The sequence below is a fragment of the Equus asinus genome, chromosome 22, assembly GCF_041296235.1.
Source record: "Equus asinus isolate D_3611 breed Donkey chromosome 22, EquAss-T2T_v2, whole genome shotgun sequence".
NCBI lineage: Eukaryota > Metazoa > Chordata > Mammalia > Perissodactyla > Equidae > Equus > Equus asinus.
In genome coordinates this window covers 55,587,747-55,615,715 of record NC_091811.1, presented here as the reverse complement: position 1 = coordinate 55,615,715, position 27,969 = coordinate 55,587,747, and the positions used below count along the sequence as shown (strand labels likewise).

Genomic DNA, 27,969 nt, shown 5'->3' with positions numbered 1-27,969 from the left:
ATTACTCCCTCCTCCAGCTGTGAGAAGACCACCCCCATTCCAACCCGTTAGCAAAGACGGATTGAGAACACAGTGGCTATTAAGGAAGAGGCCCTTGCTGGGAACTGGAAAGGTCACCTCCCTTTGTCCTAGACACCAAGGGCCCAGGGTAAAAGCCAGGAGCCGAGCATTGGTGAAGAAACTTCCTCAGACCCCCACAGCCAGGCCCCTCCTGCCCACTGCTTTTGACTTTTCCAGGCGGTGGAGGAGGAGGGGAGGCAGGAAGGCAAGATTCGCCCGCCTTACAGAAGAAGCAGTGCGATGGAGAGAGCAAAGAACCTCGCAAGTGTAAGATCTCACTTCTGCCATCCCTCCTGTGTGCCCTCGGGCAAGACCTCACCTCTCTGGGCCTCAGCTTGCCCCCCTATCTATGTAATAGGGAGAACACCACACCGGGGTTTCATCGAGCTTAAGAGACAGCGTACATGGAGATGCTCGGTGGACTTCCACCCAGTGAACACCAAACACCGCCAGGCCTGGTCTCCCTTCTTTATTGATCTCTGGCTATAGCAGGGTTCGGGGAGACCAAGGGCAGGGGTGAGTCACATGCATCTCTGCCCCACTCACAGTGGGGCAGGAGGGACAAGTGTCGGGGGGCAGGCCTAAGAGGCCGTGGCTAGGGACTCCACACACACACGGCCCACTGTACAAATGCATGGTTGGTATTTACAAGAAAGGAGGAGGGCAGTCACCTGGACTCGGGCCTCCCCTGGGACAAGGTGGGGTGAGAGGAGCCTGAGGAGAGGAAGGGGCACGGGCCTGGCTGGGGACTTCAGAGGACACGACAGCAGCAGCCCAGAGCCCCTGCCCAACTGCCTTGCACCCACCACGCCCCACTTGTCCCAGGGGAGGGGCCTTTTGGTGCCTGCAGCTGGGCCAGTGCTGGGAGGGGAGGGGCCCTCTCTGTTGGCAACGCAGAATTACTGCATATACCTCACCCCCCCCCCCCACGCACCCTTGACCCAACCCAGCTGGTCTCCTGCCTGTGCTCGAAGATGCATCCTGAAGGTGCTTTGCTGGGGAGACCCCAAAGCACTTTACAGACATTGGTCGGATGGGAGCCTCCCAGCCCCAGGGGAGAGGAAGGAGGCCCCGGGCTCAGAACTCAGCCAGGGCAGGGGATAAGCCCCAGGGGCCTGGACCAGTCCCAAGTTCTTGAGGACCCCAGGAAAGGCCGCCTCTCAGCCCCTGGTCCCAATGGGTCCTCTCTTCCCCCAGTCGCTGTTTCAGAATGGGAGAGAGGGAAGACTGCAGGGACTCAGGCTGGGGATGGGGCTGAAGCAGTGCAGGTCTGGGGTAAAGATGTCCCCCCAACTCCCAGGCCCTAGAAAGGTACCATGCCCTGAAGGAGCCCACTCTCCTCCCCACACATAGGGCTCTGAAAACCCCCAGCTTTCTATCCTATTCCAGCCCCTCCCAGGGGAGGAAAAGGGGGACCCAGACCTGCCAGCTAAGATCTGGGGTGGGGGACTGAGGGAACCCCCAAAATGTATTGCTTAGAAACTTGGAGGCAAAAAGGATGGGGGAGGGCCCAGGGGCTGGCATCTCTGACCCTCCCCCCAGGCCCTGGGAAGCCTCCAAGAAGCTCGTCCCTCCCAGCCAGCCATCTGGCCATGGGGGGAGTCCAGGGGCAGGGGGATGGGCACAGTGACCACTGGGAGCCTGAAGTTCCCCAGTTTGCTGCCGGGAGATTACAGTGCACCCCAATGGGTGTCGGGTGGGGAGGGGCCCTTCCCCCAACCCCACAATCTCTGGCATGTGGCCTTCGGGTGGGTTGTCTGTTCGCAACCTCCATGCTCCCTTGGAGAAAATGGGGGAGCCAGTCCCGATGGATGGTGCTGATGACATCGAACACTCTGGACTCAGTGAGGACCTGGGGAAAGAGGGAAAAGTCTCGGTGCTCTGGTCTTTGCCTTTATCTCCAGCCTGACTGACTTTCTCCAAGTCCCAGCTGGATCCCAACTCAGTCCCAGATATAGTGCAAAAACTGCCCTGCAGAAGAGCACCCAGCCGAGGGTGTAAGCGGGGGCTGCGATCAAAGTCATGCCCCATGGACCTCACAGAGCCTGGTGACCCGGCTGGTTCCTTTTCCAGAAACCTCACAAAGGTGCTACACAGGCCCCACCCTGTTCTGAGGAGCAACCTCCTTGCCTCCTGCAGGGACTGAGTCAGGAGAGGTGGAAGGATCTCCCTGCTTCCCACTCACGCCCTGGCTCAGTTCTGTGTATTCACTTCGCCCATTTTCCTGCCCGGGAAGAGGGAGGGAGAACCTCGCATCCATTGATACCCAGAGATGACTCTGCAAGGAAGCCATATTGCATGCCCAGCTCTTCCTAACGCCTGCAGAACCTCAAGACCCTCCTGCCCCACCACCACAGGCTCACCTGGGCCAGCCCCAGGCTAGTCCAGGTTCCCATTCTGGTTGTGTTCATCTTCGGCAGGGGAGGACGGGGCCTCTTCCTCACAGGGGCACAGCTCGTCAATGGACATCTGGTTGGTGATGCCTGCAGAGGGCATGAAGGAAGTTGGGACCAGACCAAGAAGTATTTTTCCCCAGAATCCAAGGTGTATGTGGAGAAAAGTCAGGGATTCTCACGCATCCTCCTGCCTTCCAGCTGAGCAACAGTCAACCCATGCCTGCCTGGGGGGAGCCGCTCCAGCCTTGCTAAAATCCACAACCCTCGACCCCCACACAAAAGAAGAGATTTCCCAGCCAGGTTACCCAGATCGACAGGGGCACCATTTACAGACCACAATGTGCATGGGGTCCCTTGGGTTGTGGAATATGGCTGTGCCTATCCTTTCCCCAGTCCCCATTCTAGAACAGTCCAGACCAATCAGCTATTCAGTCCTTCCTGTGCTGTAACTTTAGTCTGATCAACTCCATTCCCATCTCTAGGAGTCAAACGGTTGCTCCAGGGGCTTAAGGAAAAGGACCTGCTACTGCTCCATTAGCTGCCCTCCCCGCAAGGCCTCATCCCCCACAATGGCACCCACCACTTGCTGCCCGTTCCTTCCATTTCTGCTTGTTCTCCTGGATGTATTTGGTCCAGGTGGAGCGGAAGCTGACCACATCAGGGTTGGGGTCTCCTACTTCCACATCCAGAGAAGGCTGCCGCCACTGGAAGCTAGGAGCAGGACCCCCCCCCGACTCCAGAGGTGAGACCCAGCCCACTCCAGAACCACCTTCCCAGCCCTCCAAGTGGAGGGGATGGAAGACCAAGAGGAGGTTTAGTGAGCCTCATCCTTCTCCTCTTTTCCCTCTGCTAGGGACCCCCCCAAGTCCCTGTCCTTCTCCCCCCAATTTCAACCCCCCCACACACACATATACCTTCCCTCCTACTAGAAGGAAAATAAAAACAAGATTAGCAGAAAGGCAATAAAGACAGAGCTAATGAAGAGAGAAAAACAGGGCAGAGGGGAACACCGGTGCAGGTCACTCCCTCTGGTCCCATCCTTCCACCCGGTGTGTGGCAGCAGAGGGGCTCCCAAGTCTGGAGTGGCCTGCTTCTCCACCACCCCACCATGGCTGGACCTCCTCCCTGCAGGTCGTCCTCCCTGTGAGTCCGACTTTCCTCCCCCAGAACCAGGAGCCCCAGCTACCCCAGCCACCCTCACCTGGGTTGGTTTTTAGACTTGGAGTCCTCGTCTGCCTGGGGCTGAACACTCTTCTCAGCCACGTCCGTCAGCACAGAGAAGGTGGGCTCCACAATGAAGTCAATGAAGCCTGCGGTGAAGGTGTAACACAACAGGAGTGTCTCACCCAGGGGACTAGGCAGTGTGTATGGCTGGCATGGCTGTGACCCCTGGCTGTGTGCAAAACAGGGTAACCTGGGGCTGAAAGTCCCCAGTGGGGGCAGCCTTGGGGACAATGTCTTTGTAACCCCAGAAAACTCCCCAACAGCGCACCTCCCTGGCCTCCCGCCCGAGGACCCCATGCTCTTCCCAGCAGGTGTGCCTCTACAGGAGAACGGTTTTGAGGGGTGGTGACTTGGCACAGGCCTGGCCCAGGCCCAGGCAGCATCCTTGCCAACCCCCTCCTCCCTGCAGGAAAGGACTCACCAATCTGGGACTGTGCCACAAGAGTGGAAGTGCGATCGCACAGCGGGGAAAAGGGCAGGCCCAGCTCTGCCTCCTTGTCACCCTGGAGGACAAGACGGGGTAAGGGAAGGCTGGAGAGGACACCTCAGACTAGCAGATCCGGGTGCAGCCGGGGTGGCAGGGGTGCTTGTGGAGAAGAGGAATTTCTTTTTTCTTTTTCTCTTTTTGGAGGAAGATTATCCCTGGGTTAACATCTGCTGCCAATCCTCCTCTTTTTGCTAAGGAAGACTGGCCCTGAGCTAACGTCGGTGCCCATCTTCCTCCTTTTTTCCTTTTTTTTTTTTGGTTTGTTTTTGGAAGATTGGCCCTGAGCTAACTGCTACCAATCCTCCTCCTTTTGCTGAGGAAGACCAGGCCTGAGCTAACATCCACACTCATCTTCCTCTACTTCACATGCGGGACACCTGCCACAGCATGGCTTGCCAAGCGGTGCCATGTCTGCACCCGGGATCCAAAGCGGCAAACCTCAGGCTGCTGAAGCAGAACATGCGCACTTAACCAGTGCGCCACCGGGCCGGCCCCAAACTTCCTCTACTTTATATGTGGGATGCTTGCCACAGCATGGCTTGACAAGCGGTTCATAGGTCTGCACCTGGGATCCGAACCAGCAAACCCCAGGCCACTGAAGTGGAACATGCAAACTTAACCGCTGTGCCATGGGGCCGGCCCCAAGAAGAGGAATTTCAGTGCCTTCGACCTGGAAATGGGTGAGATGCAAATGGAATGCAACTGTTGGCAACTCTCGTTCAGCTTTTAGGATAATGACATGGTGTCCCATGGGCTCGGGTCAGGTCAGAAGCTGCAGTGGCTGAATGAAGATCTGGAGCGGGAGCAGGGAGCTTGGAGAACGAGGGGAGAGAAGCCCCCACAGGCAGGGCTGGGCAAAGAGGCTACGCTACCTGGCGGAAGAATTCCTCCATGAGGGCCTTGGTCCAGCGGCTGTGGACCGACCACTGCTTCGTTGGGTGGCTGATGTCAGCAGCGTGGAGCAGGAGGGACAGCGCCTTGGACTTGTCAATCCTGGTCAGGGCAGGCGGCAAGGGAAGGGAGACTGATCTTTCAGGAAAAGGAAACCTGGACCATTCCTAACTTCCCATCACACGCCCCCCTCAGATCCTTGCAAGTAACTTCAACACCCTCAGAGGCCACACACACACACACACACACACACACTTATTTATATATGGGAAGCAGCCCAGGCTTTTAGATCACAGGACCTGGGTTCGAACCCTCACTATATCTATCACACACTAGCTGTGTGACGCAGAGCAAGTTACTTAAAATTCCCATTTCATGTTCCTCAATCCAAAGTGGGAATAATAACAGAATCTGCCACTTGGAGTTGTTCTGAGAATTAAATGACATCCAACATGTAAGGATTTAGAAGAGTGTGTGGCACTGAGAGTTTGGTAGATGTTACCTATAATTATTATTATAGTAATTATTATTATTATTCCCCAACAATGACACGCTCTGGCACTGCACACTCCCCCACACAGACACGTATATTAACACACACCTTCAGGACACACACAGAGTCCGCTCTCTCTTACACACATTTATATGCTCCCACCCACTTTTAAGCAACATTAGATGTAATTATGACATTTCTTCTGTGCTTTTTTTCTTTAACCTCACAGGACTCTCTCAATAGCCCTATTACAGCAGGAACTGGTGGCAAGCTGTTGTAAGGGGAAGCATATCATTTTCACATTTCACAGGTAAGGAGACAGGTCCAGAAGGGCTGAATGATTTTCCCGACATTCCAGAGCAAGCCTGTCCTGCAGCTGCAGTGAGAAGCCTCATCTCAGACTCGCAGCCCCAAGTGCTCTCCAGGAGACCAGCAGCGTGGGCTGGACATAACCCCAGGGCCGTGTACACATGTCTCTCTCTCTCTCACACACACACATACACACAGATACACCCAGGTACCCGGAGCCAGGAGAGTTTCTACATCAGGTAGGGACTTGACACACCAATTACCCATGTGTATGCCCCCCAATTCTCACACCCCTCACTCTGGCTGAGCCCCAGCCACACCCCACCAGATGCCACCTCTCCAACTGCTGCAAGGCCGTCTTCATGGACTTCACTTGCTGGAAATGGCAGGACATGTCTGTGGCCAGCACCATCTCGATGACCAGGGCCCGCAGCTCTCTGAATGGACAGAGCCAGAGAAGTGATCAGCCCCACAGCACTGTGAGGCAGAAGGTCCGGGAAGGAGCAGAAGGCCGGGGGGAGGGCGACTCCTGGCTTCTGCTCACACGAACTCATCCTTGGTGAGGTTGATGAAGATGTTCATCTCGTCGTCCTGCATCATTCGGAAAACAGAGCTGATGTGGTGGTTCTCCAGCACGGAGCGGTCATTGTACAGGATGGCACATTCCGACCTGCAAAGTCAAAGGTCATGGTCTTCAGCCCCCTGTAAATGGGGACTCTGGCAACCTCCCCCACCTCCACGTGGCCCCTCCTGCCTCTGCCATGTCCCCACCCTCACTTGGTCTGGATGTGGAAGCTGTTGGTAGTGCCTGTGTGCTCGTAGTCGTGGATGGCTGCAGCAAAGATGATGGCCAAGATCTCGATCTCCGACAGGCAGTGCTGGGAGAAAGAGACAGGATGAGAGGGGGCTGACCTCCTGCCGGTCACTGCCTGGAGACCTCCACACACAGGCTAGACCACTCAGCCCAGCCCCTCCATCTTCAAGGCCAGCTCTTAGGCTAACACAGCCAGGTTTCTCAGCTCCTGGAATGGCCAAAGACCCTCCTCCTTCCCAACTTGCAACATCCCCACTGCATCCAGCACACATCCCCAGCATTGCCCATGAAGTTATGGTCCACCCGGGAATTCTCTAGAGTAAGTCCAATTTGACTCTTGGTCTTGGTCTAAAGACCTTGAGGATGCCAAAGGAGAGGAACCAAAAAGGGAAAGGGGAATAGAGTCTAGACTTCCCAGTGCAGCAGCCATGAGACCCTGATCACAGACGAGGGATTCAGGGCGCCTACCACCATCCCCGTGCGGAGCAGGAAGCAGTGGACAGTCTGGGTGACATCAGCCGCGTGGATCTGGTTGTGGTAAGGGTTCTTGTACTTCCCGTAGCCTGTCTCCAAGGCATCCAGGAAAGTCATCAAAAACACAGTGGGAATCTGCAGCAGGAGGGAGGAAATCAAGCTACATGGAGGATCTGCAGGAATGGAGGACGGAGATGAGCAACGCCATCTTTCCTTAGAGGCAGCGTGGCATCGGGGGAGAGGCCCAGCTCTGCAGTCAGGTGAACCTGGGCTCACATCCTGGCTCTACCACCTGCTGGCTGTGTGACCCTGGGCAAGTCACGTGCCTCCCTGTGCCTCAGATACTTAATTGCAGAATGAAGATAATACCACCTACCTTGAATTTAATGAGGTAAGTACAAGGCACTTAGTAAGTGCTCTCTAAAGAGTAGCTATAATTATTATTATTATTTCCCTGGAGATTTTTAAGAAAAGGAAAGAAAGCTTCCCTCCTACCTTTCAGCCACCCCACCCCATCCCCAATCCAGTACCTCAGAAGCAGGGGAAAGAAGATGATGACCTGGAGAGGACCCTCCCAGCCAGATATGGCTTACCTTCTCCTCTGAGAAACCTTCCCCAGCCCCCTGCCATACACACACACACACACACACACACAAACACAAACAAGCACCAGGGGCCAGAGCTCTGTCCAGCTCAATCCTCTCTCTGTCTCTGCATATGCCCTAGGGGTGTGTCTGCCTCCTTCAAAGGCTCGAGGCTCCAAGAGGGCAGGGCTGGTGTCTGCACCCGTCCCTGGGTCTCCTGAGGCTGGGAGGAGAGGGAGGTTCAGGACTTGGGGAAGCTTCTGTACAGATGAGCAACAGTGACAAGACGTGGAAGATGCACCACTAGTCAGTCAGACCCTAACGTCCCCCACCCCCACTCCTGGAAGGCTGTGCCCCAAATTCAGGGAATTTTAAAGGACTGTTTCCATGACAACTGCCCTTGCTTTTGCGTTGCCATGGCGTCCCTGGAGGGAAGGGAAGGGAAGGGGAGGAACAGGGGAGGGGCTGGGTGCCTAGGAAGGGAATATGGAGCTTGAGAAGGGCGGGTCCAACTGGGGTCTCTACCATGAGAGAACGCTACAGCAGTAGCAGCCCCCTCTCTCCCTAACTGCCTTGGAGCACAGCGACTGGGGATAGGCCAAACCCAACCTGATGCACTCACTCTCGGGTCCCCCAATCCCAGTCCTTCCAGGTAAGGAAGCAGAGTTTAGGAGAAGCTGGTGTCTGGAGAACGTCTGAGAACCAGTTTGGAGAAACAAGAGCTGGGGAAAGTCTTAGGAAAAAGAGGACCCTGTTGTTCTCCATCCTTTAGAGGGCAGGATGGGAGGCAAGAAAAATGAAACTGCAGGACAGGCCTCAGGAAGGCACTGAAGAAACCTCCCAACTGAACAGCTCAGGAAAGTTCTAGAAACCCTCTTGGGAGTTGTTGTAAAAGGAGGAGTCAAGGGTCAAGGAAAGGCTCACCCACACAGCCAGTCTGCTGTAGTGAAGTGGAGGCAGAGGACGGCTCGATAACCTTCCAGAGCCCTCCGGGCAGGGCCCCTCCACCTAGACTCCCTTGACCCCCACACGGCCCCCTCAGAACACACACATTTCCCTCAGCTCTAACATCTCCTCCACCCGCCTAAGTGCTGACCAAATAGCCCCACCGCCACTCTTCAACCCTCTGCCCTCCGCTTCCTAGTGCGGGTTTTCCACTCGGAAGTGATTTTTTCCTGCCCCTATTCCCAAAAGACGCTCCCTCCCGGTGCAGGATCTGCAGAGGACTTTAATCCCACACTCGTCCAGGCCAGCCAAGCTGAAGAGCAAATGGAGCTCACACACCCTCCTCATCCAGCCCTCTCCAGCCTGACCAAGAGCTGGGGGAGGGGAGTGGCCAGTGGTATCCCCTCCATCCCTCCTCCCCCACCCCCAGGAAACAACTGGAGAGTCTCCAGGCCCACAGGGCACTGGCTGACAGCATCTGGACTCGAGGCCTCCAGTGTCAACAAGCAGGAGGCAGGACAGAGGAAACAGGGAGGTGAACTTCAAGCCAGCCCAGAGAGGACAAGTGAGGGGGAAAAGCAAAGGGAGAGAGCAGGATCCTAGGCTAGACGGTGGTGGACCTAGAATCTTTCTCTAGAAAGCAGTGAATGAAGTCAGAGGCGAGACTGCAGCCAGTGAAAGAAAGGTTAGCCTGGGGGTGGGCATGGGAGACTCCCTGAACAGGAGAGTGCGAGGGAGCCAGCGGCATCTACCTGTGGGGAACTGTGGGGAATCGTTCAGAATGGGATGCATGGGAATGGAGAATCCCACCCAGAGGCAGGGGGAGGATGCACCCAACCTTAAAGCGGCTGATGAGGTTATGCCGAGTCAGCAACTCAAAAACAATGGTCCTCAGGGCGTGGTCATCTGCTGCCCGGTTCAAGGAAAAGACATCGAAGCACCAGAGGTCCAGGTTCTGTGGAGAAACAACGGACTAGGCAGGGAGACTCCCAAGGGGAGCTGCCCAGCAGCAGTAAGGGTTGCAGTTAGACTTCAGGGAGGACTTCCCAATGATTATAGGGACTTGGGAAGCAGGGAAACACAGAAGTGATGAAGGGGGCCTCTTTCATCCCAGGTACCTCTCAATATGGGAGAGACTAGAAGTCAAGAGTTTGCCTCTGGAGTGGGCAAAAGTCCTTTTGAGGAACATGGAGACGACAATTAAAAGGGAAGGCAAAAATCACCCCATAAAGAGTCTGAAAGTCCCAATGACTATCCCATCCCCCAGGCTTCTCTTCTTTCTCGAAAACGCAGGGATCACCTTGAGACAGTTGAGGACTGCAGCGGAGTAGGTGGGCCCCACAGAGGTGTAGGTTCTCCGGAACATCCTGAGGGTGAATGATGAAAAGAAGTCAGGTGTGAAGGTCTAGGGGGTGGGGTCTGATGGGGCGGGGCTGTGGGGATGGGCTGTGGGCAGGCGAGGCTGTATGGCTGGTGGCATGGTGTGGGCCCGGAAGACCAGGGAGGCCGGGAAAGAGGACACAACCAGAGGCAGAGGGGGCTGAGCGTGGGCGAGCCTCACCGCTCCACGAAGATGCCAGCCTGCACAGCGTGCACGATGCTCCGGAACTTGGGCTTCTCCTCTGCTCGGCGGCCTTTGGCCCGGGCCTGCTGGGTGAAGGTGGAGGCCAGCCAGTCCCGCACCTCCGAAGGCACAGCGTCCGACCGCAGCTCCTGCAGCTCGTCCTCTGTGTCCAGGATTTGCCTGCGGCCCCAGAAGAGGAGTCACAGAGGAAAGACAGCAGGTGCTTCCACAGCCTACAGACCTGGGCCCAGCCACACGCCACGCTTCAGTGACTCTCACGCCAGCTCTCTCCCTACTCTGACCCTCCTTTCCTTTCTCTCTCTGTGTCTTTTTATTTCTGTTTCTCTATCTGATGTCTCCAATAATGAACAGCTCACTGTGTGAGGTAGTGAGCATCCCAATTCTGGAAGTGTTCAAGCAGACGATGGAAAGGATACCACCTGTCACGGATGCTACAGGCCAGCAGCACTGTCCAGCAGAAATAAAATGCAGCCCACATGTAAACAATTTCACATTTTCTAGTAGCCACATTAAAAAGGTAAAAAGAAGAAACAGGTAAAATTCATTTTAATGATAAATTTTCTTTAACCTAATACACCCAAAATATTATCATTCAATGTGGAATCAATATAAAATATATGAATGGATATTTTACATTCTTTTTTCTAAGTCTTTGAAATCCAGTGTGCATTTTACACATACACACATGTCTCAAGTCACACTTGCCACGTTCCAAGCGCTCAATGGCCACCGTGACCAGTGGCCCCCACACCGGGCAGGAGGAATTCCACCCGGGGAAGAAGGTTGGGACCAGATGAGCTTGAAGGTCCCTCCGGCTCTGAGACAGTCCTCTCTCCCTGATATCTGTGTTTGTCTCTCTCTCTGCAACTCTCTGCCTGTTTCTCCGCCTCTTTATCTCCACTGATATTTCTACCCAAAGCTCTTTCTCTCCGCCCCTCCCGCTCTTCCCGCTCTGGCCCCGTCGCAGGTCTCATCGCCAGCTTTCTGTCTGACTCCCCGAGTGTCCCTGGATCACTGTGTCGGTGGGGCCTCTCTCTCCTCTGTGTGTGGGTCTCTCCCCGTGGCCCAGCGTCACCCTCACCGCGTCTCGTCTATATAGACGGCCTCCAGCAGAGACGCTGTGTACTCCAGGTTTTTCTTCAGCTCCTCAATGTTCACCTCCCCGTTCTCCAACTGCTTCACCATGTAGCGCAGCCTGTGGGGGAGGGAAGGACAGATATCCTGCTCGGGCGCCACCACCTTGTCATGAGAACAGGAGGCCCTCCAACGGGGCGCATTTACAGAAACAGCCTCAGTCTTCCACTAATCGTTAGCCTTTCTAACAGTGAGAGTAACAGCAGCTAACGCTTTCCATCCCAGGCTGTTGCCCCTGGCTGTATTAAGTTAGCTACCCCTCAAGTCTCATCCCAGGCTTTTCCTGACTCCCCCGCCCCCACCCACCTCGGACCTCTCAACATCCCCCTGGAGTCAGCGTTTCCTGAAAACCATCCTTTAGACTGCTCAGGCCCAGGAGAATTAGGCAGGTGCAAGCCCCTGGGGTGATGTTCTGGGGATGAGCAGATTCATAGTTTGAATAGCCAAGAGCTGAAACTGCTTATTTCCGCCATGAGAGAGGGCTTTGGGGTCACAGCAGTCAAAAGAGCCCCCAAGATTCTTTTATTATGTCTCTTGGCTATGGCAGGGGGGTGGGGGGGTCCATGTCCACAGCCCCTCTGCCCTGGCAGAGATGGCAAAGACACAGAACAAAGACCAATCTGAAGGCTTTCGCCTGGCCCCACTCCATCCAGGCAGAGCTAATGGATTATGATTCCAGAATCCATCAACCAGGACAAAGCTGTGTTAACCCGTGCCTCCCTGGGGCAGGTGCCGCACCAGAGAGAACCTCTGGCAAAGGGTGACTGAACCCGTCCTCTACCTCGCCGGCGGCAGCTGCTCCCAGAGCCCAAATGGGGGGGGGGGGGTTCACCCCTAGATGCTTTGCCTGAAGGGACAATCCCTCATATTTTGCACTCATGAATTCTGGGGGGCGGTGATTAACTGCGAGGCTTCTTAGAAGTCTGGCGAGGGCAGCCCAGGCAGTCAACGCAAACAAAGCCCTCTGCCTTTAGCTGGTGATTTTAAACAAAGCGATTAACATTCCCCTTGGCTCCTTCCCCCAGCCCAACCCCACCCCACCCCACCCGAAACCCAGATGCAGGTGAAATGGTGGCCATCACAATTCCCCACTAAGAGGGGTTTCAGAAACCCAAGGTCACCCTATGAGTCAGTTAACAGAAGAAAATGAGTCAGGGACCAGAGGCTGAAATTAGCATCAATTCCCAGAGATGCCGGGGGAGGGAGAACAATGGCATTCCTGAACAGAAGCAGCTCCAGAATCCCGGGGTCTCAGCAGCTTTGGAATAGGGGTGCCCAAAATAGCCAGCCCCAGGAAGCATCACAGGCCAATTCTCACCGCAGGCACCAGCAGCCCTGGCCGAAGACATGTCTGAATGGGAATGAGGCAGAAGGGAAAGGGGTGAAACGGGCAGGGAGAGAAGCTGGAGACTGACGCTGCAGCCTCTCAGTGGGCTATCTTCAAACCCCACTTCCAAGTGGAAACGGCGGGTTGTTTAACAAGAAAGAGTCCCATCTCAGGAAAACTCAACCCAGCTTGGGCTTCATTAGGGAGAAGGAATCGAGCTAGACAAAAGAAAAGATTTTCCAGCCAATGAGCTAGAAAGGGGTACGGTACTGAGTCAGCATCTCCCAGGGTGCCGACCCAGAGACTGCAGAACAAAGAGGGACGCTTTACCTTTGGGGACCAGGCAGAGCAGGGCTTCCCTCTCTGGTCAGTCCTTATGGTCAGGTGGACACACAACCCAGGAAAATAGAGGGGCCTCTGATCCCATCTCTCCCCTAGATTCCCATCCCAGCCCTAATCTTCTGCTTGGTCAGCCCTCTTTAAAACCCAAACTCTGCCTGTAGGGGTCAATGCCCACCGTCAAAGTTCTTCCAGTTTCTTTCTCAAGCCACTTCTTGAAACACACATCCCAGCACAGGCTCCCAAAGTGAACAGCCAAGCCCACGGGTGCTCATTTGCATGTATTCGCATAATCGCTAACAATGCTGCCAGCTCTACATTTTAAAAAGCGCCTTCTTCCACATTATCTCATTTTATCTTCACAATGGGCCTAGAGAGAGGGACGGAGGCGGGAAGGAATTGCTGTCCCTATTTTCAAGGCAGAAACCAAGGCACGTCTGGGAGGCAGGGATCCTGGATTCAAGCGGATCATTTCCTGGCTCTGAGCCCTTGTGCAAGTCACTAATTCTTAATCAGTATCTATCAAGATGTGGCCTGTGGACCACCAACATCAGAATCACCTGGGATACTTGTGAAAAATGGAGATTCTAGGCCCCATTGCACACCTATTGAACCAGCACTTCTGAGGGTAGAGTCCAGGGAGATGCACGTTTAACAAACATCCCAGATGATTCTCATGCTCACTACAGTTTGAGAACCTTTATTTTAGAGCCTCGATTCCTTCATCTGTAAAATAGTGCGGATGATGATAATCCACCTGTGAAGGGCTGTTATACGAGGATTAAATAAAATAATATATACAAAAGGCCTGGCACACACAAATGTGGTGGTCTCTAAAATTGTGAATTTACTGACCAGCGTCAGTTGGTCCTACCCAGCTCACACCTCACTCCCTTCAAATCCAACAAGCGCCTGCCTTCTCTATCCCAAGTCGGAGTGGAGAAGAGTGAGTCTAGATTGGACAGAGCCTGGTAATTAGGAAGTCCTCTAACAGAGGAAGTGGGAGAATGATAATGGCCATGACCTCCCCTTTAAGATTACAAACCTCATTTGAGCCTCACAATCACCCTGTGAGGTAGGTTAAGTGATTTGTCCAAGGTCACACAACTTGTCGATCTCAGTCAGGTCAGCAAGCCTACAACTCACACTACAGGAGCCTAATTGTGCCCCCAAAGGCCAAGGTGTTGGGGCAGAAGGAGCTCAATCATATAATGAGCTTGGAGAGAGGCTGGAACCCATTCCATCACAGTGTCTTCAGTGTGGCATCCATCCTTCATGAAGTGTTGGTGTCTGTCGGCCCACAGTAGACTGTGAGAGTCTGGATGGCACTGACAGTGACTTGCTGATCCTGGCCACTGTGCTCAGAGCACACAGTCAATAGTCAGGAAACGTTCATCAAATAAATACAAGGGAAAGGGGGCAGATTACTCAGATGGGGGGCTATCTGCCAGAGCCCACAACTGAGATCTCTGCGCCAGGGTTGCTCTCTAATGGAGAGCCTGGGGAAATAAGTGAGGTCGTAGGCTAGCTTTTGACGCACCCCTCCCTCCAAGTTCCTCCTGCCTCTACCTCTACGTCTTGTATAGCTCCATGTTGACACGCAGCATGATCCAGACACCAGAAGGAGCGGGGAGGAAGGAAGGAAAAATTGAAGAATAAATTTGACAAATGGGGAGTCCAAGAAGTGGACCCAGACTTAGGCAGCTGGAAGGATCCAGGTGCTAAACTTCACCCTCCTGAAGTTAAATAACGCTCCAGCACTGCACTCTCTGGCCTGGCAGGAGCCTGTCTGACTCCAAAATTCTTCAGAGTTAGGATCTCCCCAGACCCACCCAAAGTCCTCACCTCACCATTCATCTGCAGGAACTCCCCCACCCACAGCGTCTTAATCCAGCCCCTTCAGCTCAGTCTTCAAGAGAATCTGGCATGGGAATGGTCCCTTTCCCTGCAGAACAGGATGGCTCACCCCTGTCTAGTCCTCATCCAGGCCTAAGGAAGACTGGAAACTTCCCGAACCATCCTTCCACCTCCACGCCAGCCCTGATTCACCACCAGCACTTCTTCCTCCTTTATCTTCAGCCCCTGCACCACCATAAGAGCCTGAGATCCTGACCCCTGGAAGGCCCCGGTCTCTGCCTGCTCTCGGCAGCCAGCCAGAAGAGAAGGCTCCAGGCGGTGGAATCCCAACACCCCAGAAGAGCTCAGCTTCTCCAGCCGCCACCAGTTCATTTCTTTGGATCGCCACATGACTGATGAGCGGGCTGCCACTACTTCCAGCACCCCCACGCCCATAACGGTCACTGAGGACACAACAGCCTCAAGCCAAGCAGCTGGGAGTTGGGAGAAGAATTCTATCTCCCCCTGGGGTTCTTAAGCCCAGAGAAGATTTCAGAGGAATGTGAGGTCCTAAGGATGCTGGGGGTCAGGAAGGAAAGAAAGGGGGAAACACTGCTAAGCCTCCTTTCATAGTCAAGAGGAAGCAATAAAAAGGAAAAGGAGATGGGTGTGGGAGGGGAATAAGGTGAGGGGCAAGACAGATGAGGTGAAAGGTGGAGAAGCTGACTCGCACGCCTGCGCACACACAACGTATGGGGAACATATGGGAATTGCCAAGTCTTGATCCCGCCCCATCCAAACTACAACGGGCGACCGACAGCAGCCTGTGCTCCTCCTCCCCCTCCCTTCCTCGTCCCTGGTGCCTACCTGAGGATGGGGCCCTGGAGGTGGCTCCTCTGCACAGGAACAGGGTTTGCCATGAGAGTCTGAGTTTGCGACTTTAGAGCATCAAAATGCTGGCCCCGGGGTCCCGGGGCCCCTGACGGGAATGACTCCCTCTTGGGCCCCTGACTTCCTGCTCCAGGTCTCAGCAGAACTGAGCGATTGACCAGAGAGAACTTTGGGGAGGGGAACGGGAGGGGCCTGGCTCGAGGAAGGAGTGATGAGGCAGAGACCCAGCCCACAGCAACTGGGTGAGAGGCCTCGGGAAAAGTTTCACATCTGAACCAGTCTGAAAACAAGAGTCTGTTCTCAGAAGAATCCCAGAAAGGACAGAAATAGCACAGGCCAGCCCCTTGCTCTGAGGAGGTGGGGCTCCTCTGTGAGGAGAAGGGGTTAGCAGGAGGCTGAAGGATGCAGGGCCAGGGAACCATCCTGAATCTGTCCTGGAGAGGAAGTCTGCAGTCGGGGTGACAGGCGAAAGGGGCCCTGCAAGATTCCCCGAGGGGCTAAGGCAGATTCAGCTCCCTGCTAAGGTCTTTTTCAGGGGCGATTCTTCAAAATGAACTTAAACTCACCTGAAAGAATGGAAACAAGAGCCGAAGAGAATGAAAAACGGCAGAGGAGGGGCTTGCTAAAGCTGCGGATCAGGGCATCCTTGCCCAGAGACCCTCTCAACAGGGAGGGGAGCCCCTCTTCCCCCAAGCAGTGAATGAGCCGAAGAGAATGAAAAACGGCAGAGGAGGGGCTTGCTAAAGCTGCGGATCAGGGCATCCTTGCCCAGAGACCCTCTCAACAGGGAGGGGAGCCCCTCTTCCCCCAAGCAGTGAATGAGCCTCAGGAGGACTTGCTCATGAAACCAAGAGGGCGGGCAAGTTACTTTAACACTCCCAGCTCCGTTTTCTCATGTGTAAAACGCGAGTTAGGGGATAACAGTGAATGAACTGGAGAGGGATCAATCCAGCCCACAGGGAGAACAGAGGTGACAAGATGGCCCAAGAGGGGCCTGGGGACCGGCCCCCCTCTTCCGCCTCCAGGCTTCGCTCTCACTCTGGTCCGGGAGGAAAGATCCGGCCTCTGCGGCGCAAAGTGGACGTGCGCACACAGCCCGCTCCGGATTGGCTATGAGATGACGTCACCCAGCCAAGTGCACTGGGCCCACGATTGGTCAGCTGAGGGGCTGGGCGGGGCTAAGGAGGAGGGAGATGCCAAACGCACGCAGTGAAGAGAGTTCCGCGCGGCTACACTCTCCTTAAATCTGGGGTCTAGAGCTGGGGGTAATGTGGACATAAGGACTGGGGACTAGTGGAGTGTATATGACAGGAGAAAGGGAAAAATGGAGAAACAGGCCAAGAGCTAGGATTTTATGACGGGAAGTCCCCCGCCACCCACCACTTTCCCCCAGAAGCAGGGAGACATTAAAGTACCTTGTCACTGTGCCAAAGTCTTGAAGGATTATAAGCAAAGTTTGGAAACCTGCTGTTTCTCAGCTCCACTGAGGACTGGGACAAGCGGAAGTGGGCTTCAACAGCAACGAGAGGAATGGCGGTTAAATATCTACGAGTTGTTTTCTGGTGAATCGGTAGCCACGAAACACAGAGCTGCAGACTTTGGAAGAAAGGAAAGCCGCCTCTCTGTGCCCCACAACAAACGCACACGCACACATGCTGGTTAGTGCTTTTAGCGAGAAAGAACCAAACCCAGCGTCAGAGACCCAGAACTGCCACCCAGGTGAGGGACAAGTCACCTGACCTGTTCCGTGGACATGCTTGCTTGGAGGGATGGGGTGGGGGTGGGAGAGGGGGCAGGTGGTGGCCAGCTGCACACAGGCTGGAACACCAACAAACACCAAGCTAGGCCAGCTTCCCTCCCTCACCTGACTCCAGGCCCTCCCTCCAGGCCCTGCCACCCTAGCCAAGGAGGCACTAACCTCAACCCTCCTACTGAATGGCAGAGATTCCTCAGACTAGAAAAGCTTTGGAGAGGACATCTTGTCCATCCCTCTGCTCTCTTGCCCCATAGAACCAAAGCTGGTTAGACAAATGACTGCTCACCTTGACACCCCAAATGCTGCATCCCTCATCCCAGCCTATTATTATTATTAACTGTTCCTAATAAGGAAGGACATTGGTCAACCACCCTCTCTTCCTGGGGAAAAAAAGTCACACGTATTCACTCACCCACACATATACATACACCCCCCCCACTCTACCTCTGTCCAGGCTAGGGGAACTGTCCCCTTGGTGGGAGACGGGGCATTGATGTGATGACCCCAGCAGAGTCCAGCATGGATTCTCCTTTAGCCCTTAAATTGAGCTTAAAAACAGAAAGGAGCACAACCCTAATGCCTCCCTCCCCGGCCTATCCCCAGCTTTCCCCACCTGCACTGAAGAATAGGAGTTGGGCTAGGGGATAAAAGGACGGGAGACTCTGCCTCTGCTCAAAGAAGAGGATTGGGGCGGGGAGTTTGGGGGGGTTGGGGAAGGGATTAACTGGCTGATCTCAAGGCTCCAAAATCTCAGAAATTGAAAGAACCAAGGAAATCATCTAAATCCAATTGAAGGAGGACTTGAATTAAAATCAGGAGATTTTTACCTAGACTTTATCACTAGGTGTGACCTTGGGCAAGATGCTCTGAGCTTCAGTTTCCCTGTCTGTAAAATGGGTAAATAATATGTGCTTCACAGAATCCTTACAAGGATCAAATGCGATCACGAGAGCACCCTGGGAACTATAATGTGATGCGTGAATGCAAAAGATTATTTAGCCCAACCCTTTACTTGCTTAGTTCAGCAAATGTTCATTAAGAGTCCCCCATGAACAGAATTCCCTGTACCCACTCCTGTCCCAGGACCCCTAATGTGGACAAGCCCTGGTCTCCCCCCACCACCACTCCAGATGTCTGGGGCTTCTCCCTGGCTCCTTATTCCACAGGGGCCAGGGAGGCAGCAGAGGCAGAAGCTGGGGACCATGCAGAGCATACAGCCCCAGAAACCAAGAACAACCCAGTCTCCACCTGCCCCAAGCACTGTCCCTCCCTCACTCCCGGGTTTCCCATGGCTATACAAGCAGCCCCAGTTCTGGCAGCCGGTTGGGCAGAGTGGCGGGGGTGGCTGCAGGGACAAAAATAAACCCCCTGGTGGCAGCACTGGGGTGTCATCCTGGGAGGCGGCAGGCCTCAGGTTGACATGGCAGCGGTAGAGAGAGATCTCTGGGCACTGGACAGAGGAGCTGGGTGGAAGGAGAGTGGGGGGTGAATGGGGCAGGGCCTGGGGAAGACTGGCGGGTGGTGGGAGAAGGAGAGATACCAAGAGAGTGTAGGGAGATAAGGGAGAGGGGCAGGGAGGGGAGGAAGGGAGATTGGAAAGGCACTGAAGAAGAGGGTCTGGGAAACACTGAAGAAAGGAGAAGGAGTCGGCTGGCACCTGCATCTGAAGGCAGCTCCCTCTCCACCTCTGGACCCGAAGCCCCTCTAACAGGTGCTCCTAGCAACAGCCCAGCCCAGCGCAGCTCAGAGGAGGAAGGGGGTGATCTCAACAGCTTGAGCCTTAGCCCAGACTAATCAGAACCCGGATGTCCCAGCTCCAGCCCAGCACACAAATGTGTCACCTCTCCCTCAGGCTCCAGCCCTTGAGAGAGGGAGGAATTGGGATGGGTGGGCAAAGTCAGAGGAAGCCTATCAGAGGGGAGGTTCCCAGAACCCAGTCCCGAAGAACTCCTCCTCTGGCTCACTTCTTCACCCCTGTTCCCCTCCCTGCTCTATTTAGTTCTGCTCATTAACCACCTCCACGTGGACCACCACATCAGCCCCCCAAACCACATCCCAGCAGATGTTCCCAGCAGATGCCCTGCTTCCAGGCGGCCTAACAGATGTTGTAGGGGTTGGAAAGTGAGTTGGAAGCTTGGCAAGGGACTGACAGCAGGTGTGATGGGAGACACACTAGACTGTGGATCAGCAGGATTTGAGCTTGGTCCCAGCCCTGTCCCCCACTTACAAACTATCCGCGGACATCAGTTTCCTCCTCTGTAACACTTTATGGTTCTGCGATTTGGTGCCTGGGTTGGAGGCACTAGGGAAGTAGGCTGCCTGGGTCTCGATTCCCCAGTTCAAGTTCATCCTTTCTGACTGGCTCACTGCTTCCCCCAACTCAGCTCGAACCTGATGCTTAAAGGAGGAGGGTGGCTTTCTTCTTTATCCTAGGAAAGTCACATTCTAACCTCCATGAACTTTCCAGGAAGTCCTCCTGCATATCTATCTTCAAGCCATCTTGCTGCAATCAAAACAACAGCAAATTTTCTTGGTGTTTCAAAGAAGAACAGAAAGGAAGAGAACAGGCAGGACAAGGAAGTCTTTGGGGTGAGTCTGGTGCAATTTGATTTATTATATTTCTTTCAGATTGCAATTTCTAAAGCTACTGCTTGGTGGAGAGACGATCAGGGCTCAGGGAGTTTAGCAACACTGTTGGCACGTGTGCTCTCTCAGCCCGGGCCCCAAGAAGTTTCCAAACAAGGTGGGCATAGAGGAGAGAACTAGGAGGATGGTGCCAAGTTAGATATGCAAGAACTGATCAGCAGGGGAGCAGGGAATCCAAGGGCTGGGAATGAAAGGAGAAGCCTCCCTAGGCCCAGGTCCTGCCTGCCAGAGAATCACTAAGCCCCCTGGAAGCCAAGCTCCCTTCCCAACCTAAATGGTGCCAACACCAGCTGGCAGCCCAATCATCCCACTGCAGCCACCATAATTATTTGCAAATCTGACTTCTCATTGCAGCTGCAGAATCAAGAGACCTGCAAACCTGGCTGTATCCAACAGCAGCACCTGAAGCACCCCCTTCCTAGCTCTTCTCTCAGCCCCGTGCCCCCACACCTCTCCCTGGATATGCCCTGGCCCTTTTCCCACCAAGCCTGCTTCTCCACCAAAACCCCATCACAGCTCCTTTGGTGGACTTCTGCCAGGTCAGGGATGCTGAAGGAGAGTCCTAACCTGGTGTGTTCTCCCCAGACAGGGATGAGCTCCACAGAGGCAGCAGGAGCACAGGGGAGAGGAGCAGCGGCAGGACTGCAGACATTAGGGATGGAGAGGCAAGAGCACTGGCTCCTGCCTGCATTAGGGACCTCCCTGCACTAATGGAGAACAACTGGGTTTTCTCCTTTTCCCTTCTCAGCAGCCCTGTTCCCCCTCAGTTCCCATCTTTGCCCCCCTCAATATTCCCAGGATTCTCTCCCAGTTCTCTCGCACCATGAAGTCTTCCCCCCTTAGGGGACAATCTCATTATCTAACAACTTCCAGTCTCCCAGTTGTCTCACCTGCACCCCACTTGCTGCCCTGGTTTTGTCCCTCTTTCTCTGCTGCTGTCCTGAAGAGAGTTGGAAAATAGCTACTTGACTTCCATACCTGAGAAAATCAGCCCCCGGAGATCCAAAGGCAATTACTTGGCTTCCTCCCTAGAGGAGCTGGGAGGATGAGGTCACCGAGCAGGCAAAAGAAAGGGCTTGCAGAATAGAGTTGAGGCTGGACTCCTAAGGCAGCCCCAAACTCGCCCTGCACCATCACCACAGCAACACGGGGTGGGGGAGCCTGAGAGGGAGAGCAGCAGGGAGGAGCGGGGAGGGGGGGTGCGGGAGGAGGAAGCCCTGAAGGGTTTCTGGCTCCGCCAAGGTCACAGAGGAGGAGTGAGAGCATAAGTCCAAGGAAATAGGGAGAGAGCAAGGAAGCGGGACAAGAGAGAAGAGCGAAATGGAGCTTAGCAGAGAGACAGAAGCCAGAGACAGACGGGAAGGGACAGGGGAAAGGATGCAGGAAGAATCAAAGAAGAGGAAAGAAGAGGGAGCAGAGAAGTTGGAAACAGATCCTCAATGATTTCTTTAAAGACTCAAAAGAGAGGGAAAGATCTGTTTCACGGTTCCTTGCCCCTCCACCCCGGCCTGATGGGAGTGGCCAAAAAAGGGGGGGAAGCTGGGAGACACCCACACGCTTCACTGACTTCAGGAACTCCCTGGGCAGGGCGCAGGTGGGAAAGGGTCTAGAGCCGTCCAGGCTTCTCTCCTACTGAGTCCCTCCCCTGGCCTTCCAGTCCCATAGCATCCCCAGCCCACTTCACCCTCCTCCTGGCAAAGGTGATAAATGCAACTCAAATGAGAGTTCTCTTCTCTCAGTCTTTTCCAACCAGGCTTCTGGGCTCCTGGGCAAGCAGAGTGATATTTGGATCCTAAGGGACTTTAGAGATCCTCTAAAATAGGATGTGGCATCCCTGGACATGTCACCCCCAGGCCAAGAGACTTAGCATAAATGCCAGAGGGGAATTCCTCCAATGCTCAAAGAATTCACCTATGGCTGTCCCGGGGCTCCCCACACCCACCATGTCTCAGAGCTGCAATTGCTCTAGCCACTTCTAGTTTGGTCACTGAGAAATCAGATGATAAGGAGTAAGTCCCTCTCTTTTCTTTTGATCTCGGTGGCCCACACACCTTGTAGGACAGCCCTCCTCCAGCCCCACCCAGCCTTCTATTCTCTAAGCTCAGACACCTGCCTCACCCCCTCCAGACAACCATTTATCAACAAGACTTCCAAATCATGTCCCAGACACCAGGACTCCCCTATTCAGTAATGCATATTCCTGCCTCTTGAATCTTCATCTTTCTCCCCATCGGAGCCAGTGGGCGCCCATTCATTCCCATCCCCCTGCCTCTACGTGCATCAAGCTCTCCAATGCTGAAAGAGCTCCTGACTTTATCATTTAAAAACCACTTTCAGATGGATGATATCAAACGAAGAACTGAGATTCAAAGAGACTACGTGGCTTCAAGATCTCACAGCTAGTGATTGGCAGAATGGGAACATAACTCAAACTCATTCTCCCAACATTCCCGAAGCTCTTCCACTAGCAACACCTGCCTCCCTGACTCCCCCAGCCACCTAACTCTGACGGGAGGTTGGTGGAGTTCTTCCTTTGGTCTGAATTTGATTTCCCTTATCTCTGCACCTCCTGTTCACCTTACTGCAGGAATTTTCCACCCTCTACCATCTGGATGCCTCGCTCAAGACAAAACTGATGGAGAAAATAGAGAGACGGAAGACATCTGATAAGAGAGGGGGTATAAAGCCCAGGGAGGGGAGATTCCCTTTGCTGTGGTTGGAAATAAAGGAGGAAGGGCTGATCCGGGGAAGAAGGCACTAACAATCATCCCTGCCAAGGCCTGGGAGGAACGATGCTCCTTTTCCTCCAGAGGTCCAGGGAGCCACAGTTTATCCTGCCGTCTTCACAGCAGCTCCACAGCCATATGCAGAGAAAGGAGGACGGCAGCACAGTTTTCAAAACTGGTAAGAGCCACAGATGAGCACTCCACAGGGCTTATACAAAATGAGAACAAAGGTGGGATAAGTCAGTGAGGCACCGGTCCAGGCCGTCACCTTCCTCCTCCTGCCCAGGATCATCAAAAGATTTGAGTGTGTCACAAACACATATACAAGATCACACATACATGATATCCCATAACCTACACACACTCACATACACACATCATCTCGTTCATGCATAGGACAATTTCAGGTGTTCAGGTAAGTGCATACCTTCCCACCATATTTATTATCACACATGCCATTTATAAACATAAAAACAAAGAGACATCATCATGGAGCTCTGACCCCACAAACTGTCCCCAGCACACACGTCAACCTTTCCCCAGCCACACATGGATAAATGGCAGGCATTCAGAATTTCATCCCGATACATCTCATTCACACATCCGAATAACAGTGTTTCTGCATCCTCTCTGTAACTCCTTCAGTTCCAGGCTCTGCCCTGGGGTCTCCAAACCCCATACTTTTTAAACGTCACCCTCTCACAAAACATCTCCCTTTCTTCCGTCCCCATTTCCTACTCCCCGCTCTGCATGCAGGAACACACGCACCACAGACTCAGACACAGGACTGGGCTCCGTGACATATACCCGTGCATTCATGACTTCATTCGTTCATTCTTTCATTTAACAGCATTTATTGAGTTCCAGGTACCACACTAGACTCTGATAAAACAAAGATAGATAGGGAAAAATAATCCCCAGTTGAGTCCTTGCTCCAGCTCAGCTGTAATGACCTTGAACCACAGCCTAGGACATCGAGCCTAGACCTGGGGAGTTCTGAGTGTGTACTATGTGGAGAAAGAGGAGAAAGAGACTCTGTCTATACTACCCCAAAGGAAGAGGGAAGTTCTGTCTGTAAAATTCCATGAGAAACTGGAGCAGAGAGAAGAGAGTGATGCTTGTACTATCCTGGGAGGGAGAGAGAATTCATATCTCTGCTTTTCCTGTGTGTTTAACCCCCTAAAGGAAAAGATTAGGCAGAAGCCAGAGGGGTAGAATTTTACCAATTGGGTGGGTGTAGCAAAATGAGGAACAGCGTGCCTCCTCCACTCTCCACTCCATTGATGGAGTTGAACCAGATCACAAGCCCCATAGGAGCAGGGACTGTGTCCATTTTGTCCACCACTACATCCCCAGCACCCAGCACTTCACCTGGCCCACAGGAGGCACTCAATTAATAGTTGTCGAATGAATGAATGAGCTAAGGATGGCAAACCAATCTCTGCTCATAGTTTTTCCTGATTCACAAAAGACAGAGAAAACCCCTTCTACTTCTACTGACCCACTTTCACACTCCTCAGGGCCCTCTGGTCTCAGAGAAGCATGGGCAGCAAGTCAAATCATTCATCTTAGGGTCAGAGATGCTGAAAATCATCCTGGTCAATGCAACGTCTCAGACTGCCTCTCCCAGCCTCGCTCATGCCTCAGCTTATAAATCTGCTTAGCTAGGAGAATTTTCCTGCTAGGTAGAGGTGAAATCCCACCGTTTGAGACTCTCCAGCTCATTTACTCCAGATTCTGAATTCATCCTTGGCAGAGTCCTAGTGTGGGAAACAGAATTCCTGGATGCCCTTCCCAAGAAGAAATTGCCCTGCGCAATTATATTAGTGTGGGCTTTTTAACCAGATGCAAAAACACCAGGCCTGGGCTCCCTGAAGAGAGTCTAAGTGTCCTAGATTAGAAATTAAAAGGGGCGGGGGGCGATAGGATATGTTGAGTAGGGGAATCATGCCTTTATAGACTTATAAATATATGGGTTTATTACTGTATATCTATATAGTCCATCTGCCTTCATTTCTCTTCAGTACCCAGTCTGAGATAATCATGCCCATCCCCTTTCCAGGCTAAACAACCCCTTTGCACTCGGGCCCATTTAGGGACAGGTGGTGACTAGGGGTGGGGAGGTGGGGACTGTCTACTTCCATTTAAAAGGGGGAATGCTTTCTTTACTCACCTCGTCAGAAACCACTCAACCCTGAGAGTTGGGGAATTTCTGCCTTACCCAGCAAAAACCCTAAATCCTTCTACTTCCCTTCATCTGATCGGCAAAACTTCCCCCATATTCAAACAGGGCCAAATCCAGTAAGCCACCAACTTGGGATCTCCCTTGATATCAAGATCTTCCTCTGCTTTGAGAAAGTGAGATTGGGAATCTATTCCTGGGGATTATGAACGAGGAGATGGTAGTTTTCTAGGTAAGTTAGTACAAGGTCCAGATTGCTGAAGTGAGCGAAGACCAGAATAATCTATCAGTGAGGTTAGTGATCCTTGTCCTCCGTGATCTCCTATAAGGACATCGCAGCTAGCCACCCTGTAGGGGCAGCTGCCTCTACTCCCTTCTTTCCCCAGGTTTCAACACCTCTTTTTGGGGATCCTTGTCTCTCACCACTGAACACTTCTCACACTACAGGAAGAAACAGCAATTTGCTTCGGGAAAGACTTGGTGTGGGAGATAGTGAAACAGGTAAAACCTGCTCTTTTTCAGGCCCGTTACCTGGAATGGATGCAAGGGGAGTATGTTATGAGCCACTAGTGCTATGGGGAAGCCATCCTGGGACACCTTGAATTCTCCCATTTATAGACCCCAAGGTCCCTTCTTTGCCTTTCCACGACTTCCTTACCTGCCTCTCTTCCCAGGTTAGTTAACATTAACAGAACATCGTTTTCTATCAAGAATCACCCAGTGCTCCTCCCAACAAAAATCAATTCAATCTGGTTTTCCATTCCTTCATCCCAGAACTCATTCCAAGGCTGCGCTTCATAGAGCCCGGCAAATTGCATTGGCTAGAGGCAGCAGAGGAAGGGAACTGAGAAGCACATTTGGACGTCAAGCCTTGTTGCCCACTATGCCTCAGTTCTCCCTAAGGCCTCTCTAAGCAGCTAGTGTGTATAGCAGACCCACCTGCCCAATATGAAGGCGTCATCATATCGCCACAGGTAAGGCATTTAAAGAACAACACAATCATGTGCATCTATCCATCTCCTACCCCCATCTCTCCCTCTGCCAAAACCCAGAAATGGAAAGCTCCAGTGCTCACTAATAAGGATACCAGGGAGGAACTGGGATTAGGGGCTACGTGTACTGTATTTCCTCACTAAACATCTACAGCCTCTTTCCTAGGGCCATGAGGAGATATCAGGGAGAGCAGCACCTTCCCTTGTTCTCTGATTAAGAATCAACAGACTACGGAGTTCACCCAATGGCAGCTGACTGGGAGATAAACATGGTGCTTGGCTTGTCTTTGACCCAATCCTCTCCTTCTCTGAGGAGCAGGAAGAAAAGTTCCTTTCCCCCCATGGGACTGGAGTATCGGACATGTGAGTCTTTCCTTTCCTTATTTATTCCTCCCCACATGCCCTCATCCCACAACAATAAGAAAAGATGCCTAAATGTGCTTGGACATCCTTGGGAGACCCTATAGCAACAAAAAGGTTTGACAGTTACCTTACCCCTGTCAATCAATCTTTCTTCACCACCACCCCAGCTCCCAGGTAGGGGCTCTACCCACTCCTCCTCCAGATCCCAGGTGGGGGCTCCACCCCTTCTCCAGCTCCCAGGTGAGTCCCCCATCATTAATAGGCAGAGTGGGTTTCCAGGCCCCTAGAGGGATGAGCAGCTCAGGTATGGGGCGCCCCCACCCCCACCCCATGTAGGATGCAGGAGGCAGAAACCACCCATCCCAACAGAGATACAGATGACCCACAGGTTGGCACAAGTATCCCCGTGCACTAAATCTCCAGCTGTGTGCAATCACTCTACACACATCTCTGTGACCTGTGAACACTCATGCACACACATGAGATGTGTTTCACATCTGCACAACCCAGCACACGGATATGTGTGAGTCAGCCTGGCACCTCCTGAATGCTGCCCGTCTGCAGCCCTGCCACACCGCACATAGTGTGCCACCTCCCCGCGCTGCGTGTCACCCAGTGGTCCACAGGCACAGACACATCGTTAGCTTTGCAACTCCTATACCGGGTCCAACCAGCCGGCTTGCTCTGCACATGCCTTGCACATGTGGCCTGGCCACGCGTGTCAGGGCAGCTTATTTCCTCGCACCTGCTAACATATGTGACCAAGAGAATCCACCAGCCCGGCTCCAACCACCCCCCCCCCCCACCCTTTCCAGGCTCCCTAAGATCCCTTCCCCCTACTCTCCGAGCCGGACTGGGCCGGGGACTCACAGAGAGCGAAGCTTAATCCACATCTTCTTGCTGGGGGCTGACTTCAGCTCCAGGGGTGACGGGCAATCCGACTCCAGCATCTCTGGAGGGCTGCGGGGGGACAGCTCCATGCTCAGCCTCTGTCTATGGAGCAGAGGGAGGAAATAGCACCGCGGCTCAGCCTCAGCCTCTAGCCGGGAGACCTTCCCCCGCTCATCCCAGCCCCTTCCCACCTGCGGCTGGCGTGGACCAGCCAGGCCGGTTTCTCTAGGCTCGGCCCAAGCTGGCAGAGCCGCAGTTCCTGCGGCTCCTCCTCTCCCGCTGCCCAGCCGAGCTCTGGGCTCCCAGTCCAAGCTCTCCGCGCCGCCGCCGCCGCCACCGCGGCGCGCTGCCGGAGCCGCCTCCTCGCCTCTCTCCTCCTCCCCCGGGCCGGTCCCCCTCCCTCTGCCCCCCTCCCTTCTTCCCTGCCTGCCCGCTCGTCTCTCACTCCCCGCAGCCACTCCTCCCCCTCCCAGAGGAAGGATTGGAAGCCAGGGGCACCCACAGACAGGAGCGCCCAAGGGCGAGCGCACGCACACAGGCGCGGGTGCCGGGGGCTGCGTGTGCCCCGCGCGGGCGGATGCCAGCGCGTGTTTACAGAGTGCGGCGCAGGCGGCGCAGGACTTC

The 27,969-nt window shown here is 53.9% G+C and overlaps 1 protein-coding gene across 4 annotated transcripts; it reads right to left on the bottom strand.

Annotated features, from left to right (window-relative positions):
* Positions 1 to 514: 514 nt before the first annotated feature.
* On the bottom strand, positions 515 to 27,721 carry PDE1B (phosphodiesterase 1B). 4 transcript variants are annotated; one of them, XM_014836709.3, is made up of 16 exons: positions 27,537 to 27,721; positions 27,325 to 27,447; positions 11,344 to 11,457; positions 10,239 to 10,421; positions 9,978 to 10,044; positions 9,516 to 9,632; positions 7,143 to 7,283; positions 6,638 to 6,738; positions 6,405 to 6,530; positions 6,196 to 6,297; positions 5,040 to 5,160; positions 4,102 to 4,183; positions 3,658 to 3,766; positions 3,037 to 3,167; positions 2,424 to 2,543; positions 515 to 1,912 (listed from the first exon to the last, which is right to left on the bottom strand). In XM_014836709.3, the coding sequence occupies exons 2-15, from the start codon at positions 27,432 to 27,434 to the stop codon at positions 2,440 to 2,442; spliced, it is 1,608 nt and encodes a 535-aa protein (XP_014692195.1). In that variant the 5' UTR covers positions 27,435 to 27,447; positions 27,537 to 27,721; the 3' UTR covers positions 515 to 1,912; positions 2,424 to 2,439. The 4 variants fall into 4 exon arrangements, with proteins under 4 accessions (XP_014692195.1, XP_014692225.1, XP_014692217.1 ...); XM_014836739.3 differs by lacking the exons at positions 27,325 to 27,447; positions 27,537 to 27,721 and adding exons at positions 15,766 to 15,794; positions 16,356 to 16,845; XM_014836731.3 differs by lacking the exons at positions 27,325 to 27,447; positions 27,537 to 27,721 and adding an exon at positions 16,356 to 16,469.
* Positions 27,722 to 27,969: the final 248 nt, after the last annotated feature.

Coding starts and splice junctions, on each gene's coding strand:
- PDE1B (XM_014836696.3), bottom strand. CDS start 16,211: ATGGTTCCCTGGCCCTGCATCCTTCAGCCTCCTGCTAACCCCTTCTCC. Junction 6,298..6,404: donor CTCACCAAGGATGAGTTCGT/GTGAGCAGAAGC, acceptor CTGTCCATTCAG/AGAGCTGCGGGCCCTGGTCA. Junction 3,168..3,657: donor AAGTCTAAAAACCAACCCAG/GTGAGGGTGGCT, acceptor TCCTGCTCCTAG/CTTCCAGTGGCGGCAGCCTT.